The 24,158-nt window shown below is 32.0% G+C and overlaps 1 protein-coding gene across 1 annotated transcript in view; it reads right to left on the bottom strand.

The window, feature by feature from the left end:
- LOC137405768 (vacuolar protein-sorting-associated protein 36-like) overlaps positions 1 to 24,158 on the bottom strand; it is a 74,257-nt gene that overhangs the window by 37,453 nt on the left and 12,646 nt on the right. Inside the window, exons 2-5 of the mRNA XM_068092156.1 lie at positions 12,618 to 12,751; positions 11,948 to 12,090; positions 11,526 to 11,637; positions 9,543 to 9,623 (exon numbers count right to left, since the gene is read on the bottom strand). Coding sequence (XP_067948257.1) covers positions 9,543 to 9,623; positions 11,526 to 11,637; positions 11,948 to 12,090; positions 12,618 to 12,716 — 435 coding nt within the window. The 5' untranslated portion in view covers positions 12,717 to 12,751. The remainder of the gene's footprint in view (positions 1 to 9,542; positions 9,624 to 11,525; positions 11,638 to 11,947; positions 12,091 to 12,617; positions 12,752 to 24,158) is intronic.

The following is a 24,158-nucleotide window of genomic DNA, read 5'->3' as shown; positions in this document are numbered from 1 at the left end:
AGTCAATGATAGATGTATTTGAGTGTAATGAGTCAATAATAGATGTATTTGAGTGTAATGAGTCAATAATAGATGTATTTGAGTGTAATGAGCCAATAATATATGTATTTGAGTGTAATGAGTCAATAATATATGTTTTTGAGTGTAATGAGTCAATGATAGATGTATTTGAGTGTAATGAGTCAATAATAGATGTATTTGAGTTTAATGAGTCAATGATAGATGTATTTGAGTGTAATGAGTCAATAATAGATGTATTTGAGTGTAATGAGTCAATAATAGATGTATTTGAGTTTAATGAGTCAATAATAGATGTATTAGAGTGTAATGAGCCAATAATATATGTATTTGAGTGTAATGAGTCAATAATATATGTTTTTGAGTGTAATGAGTCAATGATAGATGTATTTGAGTGTAATGAGTCAATAATAGATGTATTTGAGTGTAATGAGTCAATAATATATGTTTTTGAGTGTAATGAGTCAATGATAGATGTATTTGAGTGTAATGAGTCAATGATAGATGTATTTGAGTGTAATGAGTCAATAATAGATGTATTTGAGTGTAATGAGTCAATAATAGATGTATTTGAGTGTAATGAGTCAATAATAGATGTATTTGAGTTTAATGAGTCAATAATAGATGTATTAGAGTGTAATGAGCCAATAATATATGTATTTGAGTGTAATGAGTCAATAATATATGTTTTTGAGTGTAATGAGTCAATGATAGATGTATTTGAGTGTAATGAGTCAATAATAGAGGTATTTGAGTTTAATGAGTCAATAATAGATGTATTAGAGTGTAATGAGTCAATAATAGATGTATTTGAGTGTAACGAGTCAATAATAGATGTATTTGAGTGTAACGAGTCAATAATAGATGTATTTGAGTGTAATGAGTCAATAATATATGTTTTTGAGTGTAATGAGTCAATAATATATGTATTTGAGTGTAATGAGTCAATAATATATGTATTTGAGTGTAATGAGTCAATAATAGATGTATTTGAGTGTAATGAGTCAATAATATATGTATTTGAGTGTAATGAGTCAATAATAGATGTATTTGAGTGTAACGAGTCACTAATAGATGTATTTGAGTGTAATGAGCCAATAATAGATGTATTTAAGTGTAATGAGTCAATAATATATGTATTGGAGTTTAATAAGTCAATAATAGATGTATTTGAGTGTAATGAGTCAATAATATATGTTTTTGAGTGTAATGAGTCAATGATAGATGTATTTGAGTGTAATGAGTCAATAATATATGTATTTGAGTTTAATGAGTCAATAATAGATGTATTTGAGTGTAACGAGTCAATAATAGATGTATTTGAGTTTAATAAGTCAATAATAGATGTATTTGAGTGTAATGAGTCAATAATATATGTTTTTGAGTGTAATGAGTCAATGATAGATGTATTTGAGTGTAATGAGTCAATAATAGATGTATTTGAGTTTAATGAGTCAATAATATATGTATTTGAGTGTAATGAGTCAATAATAGATGTATTTGAGTGTAACGAGTCAATAATAGATGTATTTGAGTGTAACGAGTCAATAATAGATGTATTTGAGTGTAATGAGTCAATAATATATGTTTTTGAGTGTAATGAGTCAATGATAGATGTATTTGAGTGTAATGAGTCAATAATAGATGTATTTGAGTGTAATGAGTCAATAATAGATGTATTTGAGTTTAATGAGTCAATAATATATGTATTAGAGTGTAATGAGTCAATAATAGATGTATTTGAGTGTAATGACTCAATAATATATGTATTTAAGTGTAATAAGTCAATAATAGATGTATTAGAGTGTAATGAGTCAATAATAGATGTATTTGAGTGTAATGAGTCAATAATATATGTATTTGAGTGTAATGAGTCAATAATATATGTATTTAAGTGTAATAAGTCAATAATAGATGTATTTGAGTGTAATGAGTCAATAATATACGTATTTAAGTGTAATAAGTCAATAATAGATGTATTTGAGTTTAATAAGTCAATAATAGATGTATTTGAATGTAATGAGTCAATAATAGATGTATTTGAGTGTAACGAGTCAATAATAGATGTATTTGAGTGTAACGAGTCAATAATAGATGTATTTGAGTGTAATGAGTCAATAATATATGTTTTTGAGTGTAATGAGTCAATGATAGATGTATTTGAGTGTAATGAGTCAATAATAGATGTATTTGAGTTTAATGAGTCAATAATATATGTATTAGAGTGTAATGAGTCAATAATAGATGTATTTGAGTGTAATGAGTCAATAATATATGTATTTGAGTGTAATGAGTCAATAATAGATGTATTTGAGTGTAATGAGTCAATAATATATGTATTTGAGTGTAATGAGTCAATAATAGATGTATTTGAGTGTAATGAGTCAATAATATATGTATTTAAGTGTAATAAGTCAATAATAGATGTATTTGAGTGTAATGAGTCAATAATATATGTATTTGAGTGTAATGAGTCAATAATATATGTATTTAAGTGTAATAAGTCAATAATAGATGTATTTGAGTGTAATGAGTCAATAATATACGTATTTAAGTGTAATAAGTCAATAATAGATGTATTTGAGTTTAATAAGTCAATAATAGATGTATTTGAATGTAATGAGTCAATAATAGATGTATTTGAGTGTAACGAGTCAATAATAGATGTATTTGAGTGTAACGAGTCAATAATAGATGTATTTGAGTGTAATGAGTCAATAATATATGTTTTTGAGTGTAATGAGTCAATGATAGATGTATTTGAGTGTAATGAGTCAATAATAGATGTATTTGAGTTTAATGAGTCAATAATATATGTATTTGAGTGTAATGAGTCACTAATAGATGTATTAGAGTGTAATGAGTCAATAATAGATGTATTAGAGTGTAATGAGTCAATAATAGATGTATTAGAGTGTAATGAGTCAATAATAGATGTATTTGAGTGTAATGAGTCAATAATATATGTATTTGAGTGTAATGAGTCAATAATAGATGTATTTGAGTGTAATGAGTCAATAATAGATGTATTTGAGTGTAATGACTCAATAATAGATGTATTTGAGTGTAATGACTCAATAATAGATGTATTTGAGTGTAACGAGTCACTAATAGATGTATTTGAGTGTAATGAGTCAATAATATATGTATTAGAGTATAATGAGTCAATAATAGATGTATTAGAGTGTAATGAGTCAATAATAGATGTATTAGAGTGTAATGAGTCAATAATAGATGTATTTGAGTGTAATGAGTCAATAATATATGTATTTGAGTGTAATGAGTCAATAATAGATGTATTTGAGTGTAATGAGTCAATAATAGATGTATTTGAGTGTAATGACTCAATAATAGATGTATTTGAGTGTAACGAGTCACTAATAGATGTATTTGAGTGTAATGAGTCAATAATATATGTATTTGAGTGTAATGACTCAATAATAGATGTATTTGAGTGTAACGAGTCACTAATATATGTATTTGAGTGTAATGACTTAATAATAGATGTATTTGAGTGTAATGACTCAATAATAGATGTATCTGAGTGTAATGAGTCAATAATAGATGTATTAGAGTGTAATGAGTCAATAATATATGTATTTGAGTGTAATGAGTCAATAATATATGTATTTGAGTGTAATGAGTCAATAATATATGTATTTGAGTGTAATGAGTCAATAATAGATGTTTTTGAGTGTAATGAGTCAATAATAGATGTATTTGAGTGTAATGAGTCAATAATATATGTATTTGAGTGTAATGAGTCAATAATAGATGTTTTTGAGTGTAATGAGTCAACAATAGATGTATTTGAGTGTAACGAGTCAATAATAGATGTATTTGAGTGTAATGACTCAATAATATATGTATTTGAGTGTAATGACTCAATAATAGATGTATTTGAGTTTAATGAGTCAATAATATATGTATTTGAGTGTAATGACTCAATAATAGATGTATTTGAGTGTAACGAGTCACTAATAGATGTATTTGAGTGTAATGAGTCAATAATATATGTATTTGAGTGTAATGAGTCAATAATAGATGTATTTGAGTGTAACGAGTCAATAATAGATGTATTTGAGTGTAATGACTCAATAATATATGTATTTGAGTGTAATGACTCAATAATAGATGTATTTGAGTTTAATGAGTCAATAATATATGTATTTGAGTGTAATGACTCAATAATAGATGTATTAGAGTGTAATGAGTCAATAATAGATGTATTTGAGTGTAATGAGTCAATAATATATGTATTTGAGTGTAATGAGTCAATAATAGATGTATTTGAGTGTAATGAGTCAATAATAGATGTATTTGAGTGTAACGAGTCAATAATAGATGTATTTGAGTGTAATGACTCAATAATATATGTATTTGAGTGTAATGAGTCAATAATAGATGTATTTGAGTGTAATGAGTCAATAATATATGTATTTGAGTGTAATGAGTCAATAATAGATGTTTTTGAGTGTAATGAGTCAATAATAGATGTATTTGAGTGTAACGAGTCAATAATAGATGTATTTGAGTGTAATGACTCAATAATATATGTATTTGAGTGTAATGACTCAATAATAGATGTATTTGAGTGTAATGAGTCAATAATATATGTATTTGAGTGTAATGACTCAATAATAGATGTATTTGAGTGTAACGAGTCACTAATAGATGTATTTGAGTGTAATGAGTCAATAATATATGTATTTGAGTGTAATGACTCAATAATAGATGTATTTGAGTGTAACGAGTCACTAATATATGTATTTGAGTGTAATGACTTAATAATAGATGTATTTGAGTGTAATGACTCAATAATAGATGTATCTGAGTGTAATGAGTCAATAATAGATGTATTAGAGTGTAATGAGTCAATAATATATGTATTTGAGTGTAATGAGTCAATAATATATGTATTTGAGTGTAATGACTCAATAATAGATGTATTTGAGTGTAACGAGTCACTAATATATGTATTTGAGTGTAATGACTTAATAATAGATGTATTTGAGTGTAATGACTCAATAATAGATGTATCTGAGTGTAATGAGTCAATAATAGATGTATTTGAATGTAATGACTCAATAATATATGTATTTGAGTGTAATGACTCAATAATAGATGTATTTGAGTGTAATAAGTCAATAATATATGTATTTGAGTGTAATGATTCAATAATAGATGTATTTGAGTGTAACGAGTCACTAATATATGTATTTGAGTGTAATGACTTAATAATAGATGTATTTGAGTGTAATGAGTCAATAATATATGTATTTGAATGTAATGAGTTAATAATAGATGTATTAGAGTGTAATGAGTCAATAATATATGTATTTGAGTGTAATGAGTCAATAATATATGTATTTGAGTGTAACGAGTCAATAATAGATGTATCTGAGTGTAATGAGTCAATAATAGATGTATTTGAGTGTAATGAGTCAATGATAGATGTATTTGAGTGTAACGAGTCAATAATAGATGTATCTGAGTGTAATGAGTCAATAATAGATGTATTAGAGTGTAATGAGTCAATAATATATGTATTTGAGTGTAATGAGTCAATAATATATGTATTTGAGTGTAATGACTCAATAATAGATGTATTTGAGTGTAACGAGTCACTAATATATGTATTTGAGTGTAATGACTTAATAATAGATGTATTTGAGTGTAATGACTCAATAATAGATGTATCTGAGTGTAATGAGTCAATAATAGATGTATTTGAATGTAATGACTCAATAATATATGTATTTGAGTGTAATGACTCAATAATAGATGTATTTGAGTGTAATAAGTCAATAATATATGTATTTGAGTGTAATGAGTCAATAATAGATGTATTTGAGTGTAACGAGTCACTAATATATGTATTTGAGTGTAATGACTTAATAATAGATGTATTTGAGTGTAATGACTCAATAATATATGTATTTGAGTGTAATGAGTCAATAATATATGTATTTGAGTGTAATGAGTCAATAATATATGAATTTGAGTGTAATAAGTCAATAATAGATGTATTTGAGTGTAATGAGTCAATAATATATGAATTTGACTGTAATGAGTCAATAATAGATGTATTAGAGTGTAATGAGTCAATAATAGATGTATTTGAGTGTAATGAGTCAATAATATATGTATTTGAGTGTAATGAGTCAATAATATATGTATTTGAGTGTAATGAGTCAATAATATATGAATTTGAGTGTAATAAGTCAATAATAGATGTATTTGAGTGTAATGAGTCAATAATATATGTATTTGAGTGTAATGAGTCAATAATATATGAATTTGAGTGTAATAAGTCAATAATAGATGTATTTGAGTGTAATGAGTCAATAATAGATGTATTTGAGTGTAATGAGTCAATAATAGATGTATTTGAATGTAATGAGTCAATAATATATGTATTTGAGTGTAATGACTCAATAATAGATGTATTTGAGTGTAGTAAGTCAATAATATATGAATTTGACTGTAATGACTCAATAATAGATGTATTTGAGTGTAATGACTTAATAATAGATGTATTAGAGTGTAATGAGTCAATAATATATGTATTTGAGTGTAATGAGTCAATAATAGATGTATTTGAGTGTAATGACTCAATAATAGATGTATTAGAGTGTAATGAGTCAATAATATATGTATTTGAGTGTAATAAGTCAATAATAGATGTATTTGAGTGTAATGAGTCAATAATAGATGTATTAGAGTGTAATGAGTCAATAATAGATGTATTAGAGTGTAATGAGTCAATAATATATGAATTTGAGTGTAATAAGTCAATAATAGATGTATTTGAGTGTAATGAGTCAATAATAGATGTATTAGAGTGTAATGAGTCAATAATAGATGTATTTGAGTATAATGAGTCAATAATAGATGTATTTGAGTGTAATGAGTCAATAATATATGTATTTGAGTGTAATGAGTCAATAATAGATGTATTTGAGTGTAATGAGTCAATAATAGATGTATTTGAGTGTAATGAGTCAATAATATATGTATTTGAATGTAATGAGTCAATAATAGATGTATTTGAGTGTAATGAGTCAATAATAGATGTATTTGAGTGTAATGAGTCAATAATATATGTATTTGAGTGCAATGAGTTAATAATAGATGTATTTGAGTGTAGTAAGTCAATAATATATGAATTTGAGTGTAATGACTCAATAATATATGTATTTGAGTGTAATGAGTCAATAATAGATGTATTCGAGTGTAATGAGTCAATAATATATGTATTTGAATGTAATGACTTAATAATAGATGTATTTGAGTGTAACGAGTCAATAATAGATGTATTTGAGTGTAATGAGTCAATAATATATGTATTTGAGTGTAATGAGTCAATAATATATGTATTTGAATGTAATGAGTCAATAATAGATGTATTTGAGTGTAATGACTCAATAATAGATGTATTAGAGTGTAATGAGTCAATAATATATGTATTTGAGTGTAATGAGTCAATAATAGATGTATTAGAGTGTAATGAGTCAATAATATATGTATTTGAGTGTAATGAGTCAATAATAGATGTATTTGAGTGTAATGAGTCAATAATAGATGTATTAGAGTGTAATGAGTCAATAATATATGTATTTGAGTGTAATGACTCAATAATAGATGTATTAGAGTGTAATGAGTCAATAATATATGTATTTGAGTGTAATGAGTCAATAATAGATGTATTTGAGTGTAATGAGTCAATAATAGATGTATTAGAGTGTAATGAGTCAATAATATATGTATTTGAGTGTAATGACTCAATAATAGATGTATTAGAGTGTAATGAGTCAATAATATATGTATTTGAGTGTAATGACTCAATAATGTATGTATTTGAGTGTAATGAGTCAATAATAGATGTATTTGAGTGTAATGAGTCAATAATAGATGTATTAGAGTGTAATGAGTCAATAATAGATGTATTTGAGTGTAATGACTCAATAATAGATGTATTTGAGTGTAATGAGCCAATAATATATGTATTTGAGTGTAATGACTCAATAATAGATGTATTAGAGTGTAATGAGTCAATAATATATGTATTTGAGTGTAATGAGTCAATAATAGATGTATTTGAGTGTAATGAGTCAATAATAGATGTATTTGAGTGTAATGAGTCAATAATATATGTATTTGAATGTAATGAGTCAATAATAGATGTATTTGAGTGTAATGAGTCAATAATAGATGTATTTGAGTGTAATGAGTCAATAATATATGTATTTGAGTGCAATGAGTTAATAATAGATGTATTTGAGTGTAGTAAGTCAATAATATATGAATTTGAGTGTAATGACTCAATAATATATGTATTTGAGTGTAATGAGTCAATAATAGATGTATTAGAGTGTAATGAGTCAATAATATATATATTTGAATGTAATGACTTAATAATAGATGTATTTGAGTGTAACGAGTCAATAATAGATGTATTTGAGTGTAATGAGTCAATAATATATGTATTTGAGTGTAATGAGTCAATAATAGATGTATTCGAGTGTAATGAGTCAATAATAGATGTATTAGAGTGTAATGAGTCAATAATAGATGTATTTGAGTGTAATGACTTAATAATAGATGTATTTGAGTGTAATGAGTCAATAATATATGTATTTGAGTGTAATGAGTCAATAATAGATGTATTTGAGTGTAATGAGTCAATAATAGATGTATTAGAGTGTAATGAGTCAATAATAGATGTATTTGAGTGTAATGACTTAATAATAGATGTATTAGAGTGTAATGAGCCAATAATATATGTATTTGAGTGTAATGACTCAATAATAGATGTATTAGAGTGTAATGAGTCAATAATATATGTATTTGAGTGTAATGAGTCAATAATAGATGTATTTGAGTGTAATGAGTCAATAATAGATGTATTTGAGTGTAATGAGTCAATAATATATGTATTTGAATGTAATGAGTCAATAATAGATGTATTTGAGTGTAATGAGTCAATAATAGATGTATTTGAGTGTAATGAGTCAATAATATATGTATTTGAGTGCAATGAGTTAATAATAGATGTATTTGAGTGTAGTAAGTCAATAATATATGAATTTGAGTGTAATGACTCAATAATATATGTATTTGAGTGTAATGAGTCAATAATAGATGTATTAGAGTGTAATGAGTCAATAATATATATATTTGAATGTAATGACTTAATAATAGATGTATTTGAGTGTAACGAGTCAATAATAGATGTATTTGAGTGTAATGAGTCAATAATATATGTATTTGAGTGTAATGACTTAATAATAGATGTACTTGAGTGTAATGAGGCAATAATATATGTATTTCGGACAAATACAGACTTGTCATTTAAGCCAGACCTACTATACATGCACAGTCATGCCATATAAACACACAAACCATGCAATCACAGAGATATTCCACAAATCCAGATATGCCATATAGAAGCATTTGGTGACTGAGTGGAATATTTGCAGATATACCGAAACCTGAATTCGTCAAGCATCTCTCCAACTCACTTGATAAGTACTAGATGGCTGCGCTGATTCCTTCAACTCCCACAACTTCCTGCCCACAGCGTCTTTCAACTGCCTTAAAAACTTTAATAAAGAAAAAGTCTATGAGCATCATCACAAAGCATTTTATGACATAAACACTGCTTCTGTGACGTGTTATCTGTTATGAGATGGAATTAGCATTGGGCCCATGTTGAGTTATCGTGGGATGAGTGTCTGTTATGGACCCTGGCATGTTGCAGATTCATGCGAGGGCTTCATTATTCCACGACCAAACGAGCGGGAGCAAAGTTTGATAATTTTAATGATAAATGCATGTGCACACAATTTACGAAAATTATTCATTAAAAACATCGCAACCCTCGTTTTAAAATCTCATCAACAAACTTAACCATCGTTTTGCAGAGTTGTTAAAGTATAATAATGATACAAAACACATATAAACCTATTCAAATATATTACCAAGTCTTTGTAAATTGTCGAAATCGATCGCAGTCGATTTGCCGAAGGTTCCTCTGTAATTAACGTAGGAGTACTGAAATCGTTTCAATTTTGCCGATTTCAAAGTAACTGACATTTTGGTTACTCATACTTTGGTATTCCAACTGATGTCCAACGCAGTGTAAGTAAAGGAAATGATGATTTTTTGTTCTAACGATCCTTATGAGGTTATTACAATATTTAATTATAAGTTTGGATGACTAAAGAACAATGACTGCATAGTACATATTTTCTAAAAATCTATATAAATATCGCAACTTATTGATATTGTTAGCTATGACGTTTTGAAATGTAAACAAAATTTTGCATTGGTTTTATATTATTACTATAATAATAATATTGGTTATTCTAATTATATCAGTGCATTTTACTTTCAATATTGGCCAATATTGCATTTCTCCTATTGCAGGGGGTGAGATATAAACATAATCTTTTCCTTTCATTATTGCTATTTGTTTTATATACATGTAATAACACCCAGCACATTGCAGCTACCATTGCAGCTACCATTGCAGTTATCCTATTGCACTGCAGTGCCATTTGATTGCTAATATTGCATTTCTCAACCATCAGTACCCTTTCTTTTTTTCCAATATCTCTATGGCCGTGGGCTGTATGACAGTGGAATTTCTAGTTAAATATAAGGATTTCTACTCAAGAGATCATAGCGGCTTGACAACTCGAAACTGCTCAAATCAAAATAATAACGAGTGAAATGTCGAATGTGTTTAAAATAGTGAAGATAGTAGGTAACTTTTAGTGACATTTTCTTGCGTATCTTCCACAAGCATCGGCAACATTTGATAAGAATTTGCAAGTAGCAAAACCCGCCTGTCTTGCCGATGCAAACTTGTGGATTAACTGAGTCATGGAACTCACAGATTAACTGAGTCATGGAACTCACAGATTAACTGAGTCATGGAACTCACAGATTAACTGAGTCATGGAACTCACAGATTAACTGAGTCATGGAACTCACAGATTAACTGAGTCATGGAACTCACAGATTAACTGAGTCATGGAACTCACAGATTAACTGAGTCATGGAACTCACAGATTAACTGAGTCATGGAACTCACAGATTAACTGAGTCATGGAACTCGCAGATTAACTGAGTCATGGAACTCACAGATTAACTGAGTCATGGAACTCACAGATTAACTGAGTCATGGAAACATAGTAAAAAATTTACCGAGGTTCACACATTTGTTTATAACTACCCTTAATAGCACTCAAGACTGACAAGCACGGAACACGTAGAGTTAAATCTTAAAATGTATGAGCTGAAACATTGAATAATTGAGTCTCATCACATTCCTATCTTTATCTACTGCTAGCGAAGCTTTTCGCCCAGCTTTTTGAATATTATAGTTTGCCTCATCTTTCCAAAAAGATTATAATACTGATGCTTTGAGATTGAAAGCGAGTGAGAGCAGCTGCTAGCTAAGTCACATCAACTCAAACGGTTAAGTGAATGTAACGTACCTCAACTTGGCCACCTTTGCGAAAAGACCAACGGATGAAGTTATAGTTACTATGTTTCTGAGGACCTCGTTTCTCACCAGAAACCTCTGCCAGATAACAAATAACTTTTGCGCTGCAAACAGACAATGGATTTAGGGCGAGCGGCGTGTTCAAAGAGAAGATTAACGCTTCTAGTGGTAGGAATAGGATGGAATACGACATACCGGCCAGTTCTAAAATCCATAGACTTTCAATTTCCCAGCATTCAGTAAATATGATAGTCAAGTGCACCGTACCAACCATCACACCGAATAGAATTGTTGTTTTGAAAATTGTTACACGTTCTAAGATTACACGGCTCTAAAACTACAGCAGGGATTATTAATATCCATAACAAGGCTCTACTTCACTAGAAATGAAATGATCTTCAGAGAAGAAAGTACCTTCGAGTAAATGAAGCGGGCTCTTCGCCTAACTGTATGATGAGTGAGAGATGAAGGGCAAGACAACTTTGTATGTCAGAACTGTCTGTCCAAATGAGACGATGACTCGTCAAGACAAGATTTCCATCTTCATATGCATCACTCTGAATGATGTTATAACTGGTTACCAGAAGCAGTCCTCAACTGCCGCTCTCACCTCATTATCATTTATGACATCTAAAGGGTCTTAGATAAGAAACTTTGATAAATTTTGGTGGAATCTTTACTATAATAAGACTTGTGCCAGTGAATAAAATTCCTTCTTCAACAGCCATTGTTGAAGTTGTCACCTGATATGGTATGTATGTTTGAATGTTGCACTCATGCGATCAAATATTATACTTTTGCAAGGTTTTTATGACTAAATATTACCCATTTGTATAGTTTGAATGTGCATCACTAGTCGAAAAAAGTACAAAATTAGGTAATGTGAAAATAAATGGAATAAATGGAAAGGTGTTTGACATAACTGACATAATAACTTTGCAATCGTATAAATTCAAAAGATGAAACGAATAATATAACAGAGAAAGAAAGAACGTAACACTTGATTGAGCAAGTACAATATCTATTACTACTATGGAAAGCTGACTACGACAAAGATACGCAACATACTAATATACTGACATACTTTTCTATCTCCATCGTATAGCTTGACACCTTCAGCTGAAAATATGAAGTCTTCTTCATCCTTAAGTGAAACTGTTGACCACTGAAATCTATCAACCATACTAGAACTACCAAGTTTATATCCAGCTTGAAAACCTACAATAAAACATATGAAGGACATACTGAATGCTAGGAGGTTACATGGCCACTGAGAAACAAATGAAAGTAGATGAAAGAAGCAAGCCTTAAAACAACTATCAGACTCCAGTGTTCCAACATAAAAGAATTTTGAGATATGAGGAAAATTCTGAGGAAAATTTTGTTTTCAGGTATGAGACAAATTTGAGGTACGAGACCAATTTGATATACGAGACAAATTTGAGATATGAGTATATGATGTGGTTTCCGATGCGGCTGCTATGTGGTCGAGTATGTGAGAGGCTGCTATATCGCCGAGTATGTGAGAGGCTGCTATGTGGCCGAGTATGTGAGAGGCTATTATGTGGTCGAGTATGTGAGGGGCTATTATGTGGCCGGGTATGTGAGAGGCTATTATGTGGTCGAGTATGTGAGAGGCTGCTATGTGGCCGTATGTGAGAGGCTGCCATGTGGCCGAGTATGTGAGAGGCTGTTATGGGGCTGAGTATGTGAGAGGCTGTTATGTGGTCGAGTATGTGAGAGGCTGCTATGTGGTCGAGTATGTGAGAGGCTGCTATGTGGTTGAGTATGTGAGAGGCTGCTATGTCGTCGAGTATGTGAGAGACAGCTATGTGGTTGAATATGTGAGAGGCTGTTATGTGGTCGAGTATGTGAGAGGCTGCTATGTGGTCGAGTATGTGAGAGGCTGCTATGTGGCCGAGTATGTGAGAGGCTGCTATGTGGCCGAGTATGTGAGAGGCTGCTATGTGGTCGAGTATGTGAGAGGCTGCTATGTGGCCGAGTATGTGAGAGGCTGCTATGTGGCCGAGTATGTGAGAGGCTGCTATGTGGCCGAGTATGTGAGAGGCTGCTATGTGGCCGAGTATGTGAGAGGCTGCTATGTGGCCGAGTATGTGAGAGGCTGCTATGTGGCCGAGTATGTGAGAGGCTGTTATGTGGCCGAGTATGTGAGAGGCTGCTATGTGGTCGAGTATGTGAGAGGTAAGTGAGAGGTCATTTACGAGAACAGCGTTGCTGTCTTCCCGTCTGATCAAAAGGGGTTTTTAAAAAGCTAAAAGTGAAAGCGTGGCCAAAAAAACCAACCCGGAATAAAACGAAAAAAAATTATAACAAAATTAGAATTGATTTTAGTGCAAGATTAAAACTCATTTTTACGCATGCTAAATAAGTAGGTAAGTAAATAAGTAGGTAAGTAAGTAAATAAGTAGGTAAGTAAGTAAATAAGTAAGTAAATAAGTAGGTAAGTAAATAAGTAGGTAAGTAAGTAAATAAGTAGGTAAGTAGGTAAATAAGTAGGTAAGTAGGTAAATAAGTAGGTAAGTAAGTAAATAAGTAGGTAAGTAGGTAAATAAGTAGGTAAGTAAGTAAATAAGTAGGTAAGTAAGTAAATAAGTAGGTAAGTAAGTAAATAAGTAGGTAAGTAAGTAAATAAGTAGGTAAGTAGGTAAATAAGTAGGTAAGTAGGTAAATAAGTAGGTAAGTAAGTAAATAAGTAGGTAAGTAAGTAAATAAGTAGGTAAGTAAGTAAATAAGTAGGTAAGTAAGTAAATAAGTAGGTAAGTAGGTAAATAAGTAGGTAAGTAAGAAAATAAGTAGGTAAGTAAGTAAATAAGTAGGTAAGTAAGTAAATAAGTAGGTAAGTATGTAGGTAAGTAAGTAAATAAGTAGGTAAGTAAGTAAATAAGTAGGTAAGTAAGTAAATAAGTAGGTAAATAAGTAAATAAGTAGGTACGTAAGTAAATAAGTATGTAAGTAAGTAAATAAGTAGGTAAGTAAGTAAATAAGTAGGTAAGTAAGTAGGTAAGTAAGTAAATAAGTAGGTAAGTAAGTAAATAAGTAGGTAAGTAAGTAAATAAGTAGGTAAGTAAGTAAATAAGTAGGTACGTAAGTAAATAAGTAAGTAAGTAAATAAGTAGGTAAGTAAGTAAATAAGTAGGTAAGTAAATAAGTAGGTAAGTAAGTAAATAAGTAGGTAAGTAAGGAAATAAGTAGGTAAGTAAGTAAATAAGTAGGTAAGTAGGTAAATAAGTAGGTAAGTAGGTAAATAAGTAGGTAAGTAAGTAAATAAGTAGGTAAGTAAGTAAATAAGTAAGCTGAATTAATTCAGATTAAATCTAAAGTTTATGTTGTTATCATAGTATCCCAAAAGTGTAGAGTACTGAAGTGTAGAGTACAAGACCCCCACATAGTATCTTGTAGTTGCCATCAAGTCTGTGTCTCACATCGCTGTTACCCGCTAGTCCGCTTTGAAGGTCAGAACTCTATACAGTACTGTGCATAATAATGTCACATTTTATTTCAGATCATAACTACTAGATTGGTATCTGTTACTTTGCGACCATAGATAGTGAATTAGAACAATTAAAAACATGTTTTTCTATTGTAACACCCTGTTTTCATGGTTTTCTTAAGGTGAAAATGGATTAATTTGTAATTAGATATTTTATATAGACAAACTTGATTTGATATACCCTAGGACACTTATGTATTCGCGGCATCTAACTTTCGCGTTTTCGCGGCAACAGCCTTTCGCGAAAATTTCATGAGCGAAACTAAACTATCACAACGAACGAGCGAAAACGCGAAAATAAATGGCTTTCTTCATTGATATTCACAATAAAATCGTCATATTAGAAATGCAGGCAATTTTCGTATGTGATTGGCTCATCAAGCAAGTTTTGCTAAACTCATTATAGCTAATACGCCGACTGAGCACCTTGGCAAAACAAATTAAGATAATAAGTTTTTTTGAAAAAGCCTAGACAAATGAAGAAGATGATGATATTAGTTTTGCCATTGAATTTGTAACTGATGAGGATGACAGTCTGGTCGGGAAAGTCATAAAATTGAATAATAATTATTGTGGTGATGAATTTTATTACCAACCAAAAGCAATAACAACCCGGGGTCATGGCCACCGCGTGCTATAAATACTTGAATTCTAATATTGGTACAACATCAGTCACTGCGGCAGTGACCTTGACGTCATTGATAGTCCAGGAGACAAACTGCAGCAAGCGATCAAATTGCATTATTGATCTCGCCTACACATTTCTACTTGCGGTTCACAAATACAAACTACCGTACTTTTCGGACGATTAGCCGCTACTTTTTCTGATGATTTGAGCCATGCGGCTTATAGGTAGGCCTACAAGGGTGCGGCTAATCACTGTGGCTTATTCTGTGGCTTTTTCTTTCACCGCTAGGGCGCACTAACGGGAATCTCCAATTAGTGCACTTCTAGCTGTGAAAGAAAATACGAAACAATGCCTCACGGTACTGTCCCGTTAGGCACTAAGTTAAAAAGCGTCGGATAATACGAAACTGTGCCGTTCTGCACTGTTCCGTTTTAAATGGCTTAGTTGCTGCCACGTTAAAAAGCAGTCCTTAGTTCTTCGGCCTATAGTAAGGTGCAGCTTATGTATTGTTTTATTATCGTTTTTGGAAAATAAAGCACATGCAGCTTATATAGTGGTGCGGTTCCAAACAGTACGGTAGTCCCAAATTGAAAAATATTTCGTACCAGTGAACTGGACCTGAGGAATCTAATGTTTGTTCCACTGCATTTATTTTCACATCACTGTATTTTCGAACTCATCAGAGCTGCGAAATTAAGTTCCAGCGAAATTTTACTCTGTATGCTACTCACGAAACTAAATACTAGCGAAATATAAGTGTCCTAGGGTACGAGCGAATTGACATACGAGTTAGGTCTCAGGGCCCATTAAAGAATAGAGAAAGCATAATATTATTATGCTTTATTAGTTATCTTGAGGTGTTGATTGATGTTCTAAAAAAAGAACCAAGGAGATTGACCACCTAGAAGCTGAGATATAGACAGCCAAACACAGGTCTACCTAATAAAGAATCAGAGGAAAACCCTTCGAAAATCCCGAAAACTGTGACGTATAAAATCGACTTAATGGTCATGTGCCGGAGTTGCGCACCCTTACCGCCGTTACTTATAATGATTGTTTTGGCTACGAGATGTGAAACGCTTCTCGCGATAGTAAATAATTTACATACTAGCTCTGGTTTCTCAGGAAAATCATCCAAACATTGTGTGGTAAAGGCATTTGTCCACAACCCCTCGCCATGATTTTTTAAAGCAGAAGAGCAGATTTTGACTATTGTGCTTCAAATTTTAACTCGATCTCCACGGATATGCTCCGAAGATCATCTGTTCAACGAACGGCGCGCGTATAGTCTATATGCGATATCCGCGATTGCAGTTTGTTTAGAATACGAAATAGGAATGGGACTTTTTGTTCCTTCATCATTTTTCTACTGTGTATCTACTGCAGCATTCAGTTGATTTTCATGATTATCGTCACTATTAACAGACTGGAAGTTCACCACAGCCATAATCTTAAAAAGACTAACTTGACCGTGCTGCTCTTGCTATAAGAAAAGAAAACGATAACTTTTGTTTTGATTTTTCTATTGATCTATTATCTTATCTATGATTATTTTTTATGATTTATATAATATTCATAATGCATATTATACAAAATAATAATATAACTGCGTATAGAATAAATGATGTAACTAATATAATTTGTAGAAAATTCCAAATGATAACCGAGATTGATGATTGATTTAATTGATTCTATTTATTAGCTATAGTTAAAAAATCTGAACAACGCTAAAGATGAGTCTGAATAGGGAAGCTAAGTAGGAGAACAACAAAACTGAGCTGAACTAGCAAGATAGCGAAATGTTGCGAAATAATAGATGCGTGTAATTATTTTATGCTAAAACTAATCTACGCGTCACAGGGACTGGTTCGGAATTCTAGGAGCGATGATTGTTAGGCCCAATTTGATTGTTCTATACTTCCAGGGATTAAACCAATTAAAACGCCATGATTGTTATAGGAGAGCGCATTAGTTGGCTTAATTGACCAATGACACACAAGTCGATTTCATACGTCATATATTGATGATTACCAAAACACTTTTGTTTTTTGGTAGACCTGTGTTTGGCTGGCTATATCTCAGCTTCTGGTTGGTCAATCTCCTTGATTCTTTTTTTAGAACATCAGTCAACACCTCAAGATGAATAATAAAGCATAATAATATTATGCTTTCTCTATTCTTTAAGCTCAGATCTCAAAATATTACTGTATAACAGTATGTTCCGACAAAATCTCTCAGAAAATTAAACTTGTAGTCCAAATCCATATTCACCGGTTGTAATATTACTCCTCGGGTGTTTATTTTATGGTGAAGGGATTGCTTAGCGGTTAAGAAAGAATTCACAGTTTGGCATAGTAAGTATGAAATTCTATGGATTTTCAAATAAAAAAATTTAAAAGCAGTTCGTCACAAGATATTGTGTTGATTTTTATTCAGTAACAAGCATCCCAAAATGTGGTAGTTGAGGAAAAAATCAGTCTGAAAATTCAGTGTTTGAGTTGCGCACAACAGAAAAAATGCATGTAAGTTTGCATGCATTCTTTCTGATGTTGTTTTTCTGTTTCAGAAAGAATATTCTGTTCTTTCTGATATTCTGTGCAAAGTGTAATGCCCGTAACCCCCTTGTCTACACACAATCACAGTTTGCAATGATGTTTTGGGGTCATTTTCAAAAGCCTAACGAACTCATTTTATGTACCAAGTTGCATGACTACCAATTTAATAGTGTTTGGTATACAATTGGTACAATTGTATATAGTTTCAAGAGTCCTCACTGTAGTGTCTGTAACTTTGTAGTGTCTAAATAGTTTAACACCTTAAATAGTCTAACACCTACTTGAATAGTCTAACACCTACCTAAATAGTCTAACACCTACTTAAATAGTCTAACACCTACTTAAATAGTCTAACACCTACCTAAATAGTCTAACACCTACCTAAATAGTCTACCACCTACTTAAATAGTCTACCACCTACTTAAATAGTCTATCACCTACCTAAATAGTCTAACACCTACCTAAATAGTCTAACACCTACCTAAATAGTCTAACACCTACCTAAATAGTTTAACACCTACCTAAATAGTCTAACACCTACCTAAATAGTCTAACACCTACTTAAATAGTCTACCACCTACCTAAATAGTCTAACACCTACCTAAATAGTCTAACACCTACTTAAATAGTCTACCACCTACCTAAATAGTCTAACACCTACCTAAATAGTCTACCACCTACCTAAATAGTCTAACACCTACCTAAATAGTCTAACACCTACCTAAATAGTCTAACACCTACCTAAATAGTCTAACACCTACCTAAATAGTCTAACACCTACCTAAATAGTCTAACACCTACCTAAATAGTCTAACACCTACTTAAATAGTCTAACACCTACCTAAATAGACTAACACCTACCTAAATAGTCTACCACCTACCTAAATAGTCTAACACCTACCTAAATAGTCTAACACCTACCTAAATAGTCTAACACCTACCTAAACAGTCTACCACCTACTTAAATAGTCTACCACCTACTTAAATAGTCTACCACCTACTTAAATAGTCTAACACCTAACTAAATAGTCTAACACCTACCTAAATAGTCTAACACCTACCTAAATAGTCTAACACCTACCTAAATAGTCTATCACCTACCTAAATAGTCTACCACCTACCTAAATAGTCTACCACCTAACTAAATAGTCTACCACCTACCTAAATAGTTTAACACCTACCTAAATAGTCTAACACCTACCTAAATAGTCTACCACCTACTTAAATAGTCTACCACCTACCTAAATAGTCTAACACCTACCTAAACAGTCTACCACCTACCTAAATAGTCTAACACCTACCTAAATAGTCTACCACCTACCTAAATAGTCTAACACCTACCTAAATAGTCTACCACCTACCTAAATAGTCTAACACCTACTTAAATAGTCTAACACCTACCTAAATAGTCTAACACCTACCTAAATAGTCTAACACCTACCTAAATAGTCTAACACCTACCTAAATAGTCTAACACCTACCTAAATAGTCTAACACCTACCTAAATAGTCTAACACCTACCTAAATAGTCTAACACCTACTTAAATAGTCTAACACCTACCTAAATAGACTAACACCTACCTAAATAGTCTACCACCTACCTAAATAGTCTAACACCTACCTAAATAGTCTAACACCTACCTAAATAGTCTAACACCTACCTAAACAGTCTACCACCTACTTAAATAGTCTACACCTACCTAAATAGTCTAACACCTACCTAAATAGTCTAACACCTACCTAAATAGTCTAACACCTACCTAAATAGTCTAACACCTACCTAAATAGTCTAACACCTACTTAAATAGTCTAACACCTACCTAAATAGTCTAACACCTACCTAAATAGTCTAACACCTACCTAAACAGTCTACCACCTACCTAAATAGTCTAACACCTACCTAAATAGTCTACCACCTACTTAAATAGTCTAACACCTACTTAAATAGTCTAACACCTACCTAAATAGTCTACCACCTACCTAAATAGTCTAACACCTACCTAAACAGTCTACCACCTACCTAAATAGTCTAACACCTACCTAAATAGTCTAACACCTACTAAATAGTCTAACACCTACCTAAATAGTCTAACACCTACCTAAATAGTCTACCACCTACTTAAATAGTCTAACACCTACCTAAATAGTCTAACACCTACCTAAATAGTCTAACACCTACCTAAATAGTCTACCACCTACCTAAATAGTCTAACACCTACCTAAACAGTCTACCACCTACCTAAATAGTCTAACACCTACCTAAATAGTCTAACACCTACCTAAATAGTCTACCACCTACCTAAATAGTCTAACACCTACCTAAACAGTCTACCACCTACCTAAATAGTCTAACACCTACCTAAACAGTCTAACACCTACCTAAATAGTCTAACACCTACCTAAATAGTCTACCACCTACTTAAATAGTCTACCACCTACCTAAATAGTCTACCACCTACTTAAATAGTCTACCACCTAACTAAATAGTCTACCACCTACCTAAATAGTTTAACACCTACCTAAATAGTCTACCACCTACTTAAATAGTCTACCACCTACCTAAATAGTCTACCACCTACTTAAATAGTCTACCACCTAACTAAATAGTCTACCACCTACCTAAATAGTTTAACACCTACCTAAATAGTCTAACACCTACCTAAATAGTCTAACACCTACCTAAATAGTTTAACACCTACCTAAATAGTCTAACACCTACCTAAATAGTCTAACACCTACTTAAATAGTCTAACACCTACCTAAATAGTCTACCACCTACTTAAATAGTCTACCACCTACCTAAATAGTCTAACACCTACCTAAATAGTCTACCACCTACCTAAATAGTCTAACACCTACCTAAATAGTCTACCACCTACCTAAATAGTCTAACACCTACTTAAATAGTCTACCACCTACTTAAATAGTCTAACACCTACCTAAATAGTCTAACACCTACCTAAATAGTCTACCACCTACTTAAATAGTCTACCACCTACCTAAATAGTCTAACACCTACCTAAATAGTCTACCACCTACCTAAATAGTCTAACACCTACCTAAATAGTCTAACACCTACCTAAATAGTCTACCACCTACCTAAATAGTCTAACGCCTACCTAAACAGTCTAACACCTACCTAAATAGTCTAACACCTACCTAAATAGTCTACCACCTACCTAAATAGTCTAACACCTACTTAAATAGTCTACCACCTACTTAAATAGTCTAACACCTACCTAAATAGTCTAACACCTACCTAAATAGTCTAACACCTACCTAAATAGTCTACCACCTACCTAAATAGTCTAACACCTACCTAAATAGTCTAACACCTACCTAAATAGTCTACCACCTACCTAAATAGTCTAACGCCTACCTAAACAGTCTAACACCTACCTAAATAGTCTAACACCTACCTAAATAGTCTACCACCTACCTAAATAGTCTAACACCTACTTAAATAGTCTACCACCTACTTAAATAGTCTAACACCTACCTAAATAGTCTAACACCTACCTAAATAGTCTAACACCTACCTAAATAGTCTAACACTTACCTAAATAGTCTAACACCTACCTAAATAGTCTAACACCTACCTAAATAGTCTAACACCTTACCTAAACAGTCTACCACCTACCTAAATAGTCTATCACCTATCTAAACAGTCTACCACCTAACTAAATAGTCTAACACCTACCTAAATAGTCTAACACCTACCTAAATAGTCTAACACCTACCTAAATAGTCTAACACCTACCTAAATAGTCTAACACCTACCTAAATAGTCTAACACCTACCTAAATAGTCTAACACCTACCTAAATAGTCTAACACCTACCTAAATAGTCTAACACCTACCTAAATAGTCTAACACCTACCTAAATAGTCTAACACCTACCTAAATAGTCTAGCCTACCTAAATAGTCTAACACCTACCTAAATAGTCTAACACCTACCTAAATAGTCTAACACCTACCTAAATAGTCTAACACCTACCTAAATAGTCTAACACCTACCTAAATAGTCTACCACCTACCTAAACAGTCTAACACCTTACCTAAATAGTCTAACACCTACCTAAACAGTCTAACACCTACCTAAATAGTCTACCACCTACCTAAATAGTCTAACACCTACCTAAATAGTCTAACACCTACCTAAATAGTCTAACACCTACCTAAATAGTCTAACACCTACCTAAATAGTCTAACACCTACCTAAATAGTCTAACACCTACCTAAATAGTCTAACACCTACCTAAATAGTCTACCACCTACCTAAATAGTCTAACACCTACCTTAAATAGTCTACCACCTACCTAAATAGTCTAACACCTACCTAAATAGTCTAACACCTACCTAAATAGTCTAACACCTACCTAAATAGTCTAACACCTACCTAAACAGTCTACCACCTACCTAAATAGTCTAACACCTACCTAAATAGTCCTAACACCTACCTAAATAGTCTAACACCTACCTAAATAGTCTAACACCTACCTAAATAGTCTAACACCTACCTAAATAGTCTAACACCTACCTAAATAGTCTAACACCTACCTAAATAGTCTAACACCTACCTAAATAGTCTAACACCTACCTAAATAGTCTACCACCTACCTAAATAGTCTAACACCTACCTAAATAGTCTAACACCTACCTAAATAGTCTACCACCTACTTAAATAGTCTAACACCTACCTAAATAGTCTAACACCTACCTAAATAGTCTAACACCTACCTAAATAGTCTAACACCTACCTAAATAGTCTAACACCTACCTAAATAGTCTACCACCTACCTAAATAGTCTAACACCTACCTAAATAGTCTAACACCTACCTAAATAGTCTAACACCTACCTAAATAGTCTAACACCTACCTAAATAGTCTAACACCTACTTAAATAGTCTAACACCTACTTAAATAGTCTACACCTACCTAAATAGTCTAACACCTACCTAAATAGTCTAACACCTACCTAAATAGTCTAACACCTACCTAAATAGTCTAACACCTACCTAAATAGTCTACCACCTACTTAAATAGTCTACCACCTACCTAAATAGTCTAACACCTACCTAAATAGTCTAACACCTACCTAAATAGTCTAACACCTACCTAAATAGTCTAACACCTACCTAAATAGTCTAACACCTACCTAAATAGTCTAACACCTACCTAAATAGTCTAACACCTACCTAAATAGTCTAACACCTACCTAAATAGTCTAACACCTACCTAAATAGTCTACCACCTACTAAATAGTCTACCACCTACTTAATAGTCTACCACCTACCTAAATAGTCTAACACCTACCTAAATAGTCTAACACCTACCTAAATAGTCTAACACCTACCTAAATAGTCTAACACCTACCTAAATAGTCTAACACCTACCTAAATAGTCTAACACCTACTTAAATAGTCTAACACCTACTTAAATAGTCTACCACCTACCTAAATAGTCTAACACCTACCTAAATAGTCTAACACCTACCTAAATAGTCTAACACCTACCTAAATAGTCTAACACCTACCTAAATAGTCTAACACCTACCTAAATAGTCTAACACCTACCTAAATAGTCTAACACCTACTTAAATAGTCTACCACCTACCTAAATAGTCTAACACCTACCTAAATAGTCTAACACCTACCTAAATAGTCTAACACCTACCTAAATAGTCTAACACCTACCTAAATAGTCTAACACCTACCTAAATAGTCTAACACCTACCTAAATAGTCTAACACCTACCTAAATAGTCTAACACCTACCTAAATAGTCTAACACCTACCTAAATAGTCTAACACCTACTTAAATAGTCTACCACCTACCTAAATAGTCTAACACCTACCTAAATAGTCTAACACCTACCTAAATAGTCTAACACCTACCTAATAGTCTAACACCTACCTAAATAGTCTAAC

This window comes from Watersipora subatra, chromosome 10 (assembly GCF_963576615.1).
Source record: "Watersipora subatra chromosome 10, tzWatSuba1.1, whole genome shotgun sequence".
NCBI lineage: Eukaryota > Metazoa > Bryozoa > Gymnolaemata > Cheilostomatida > Watersiporidae > Watersipora > Watersipora subatra.
This window is presented reverse-complemented; position numbering and strand designations above follow the sequence as displayed.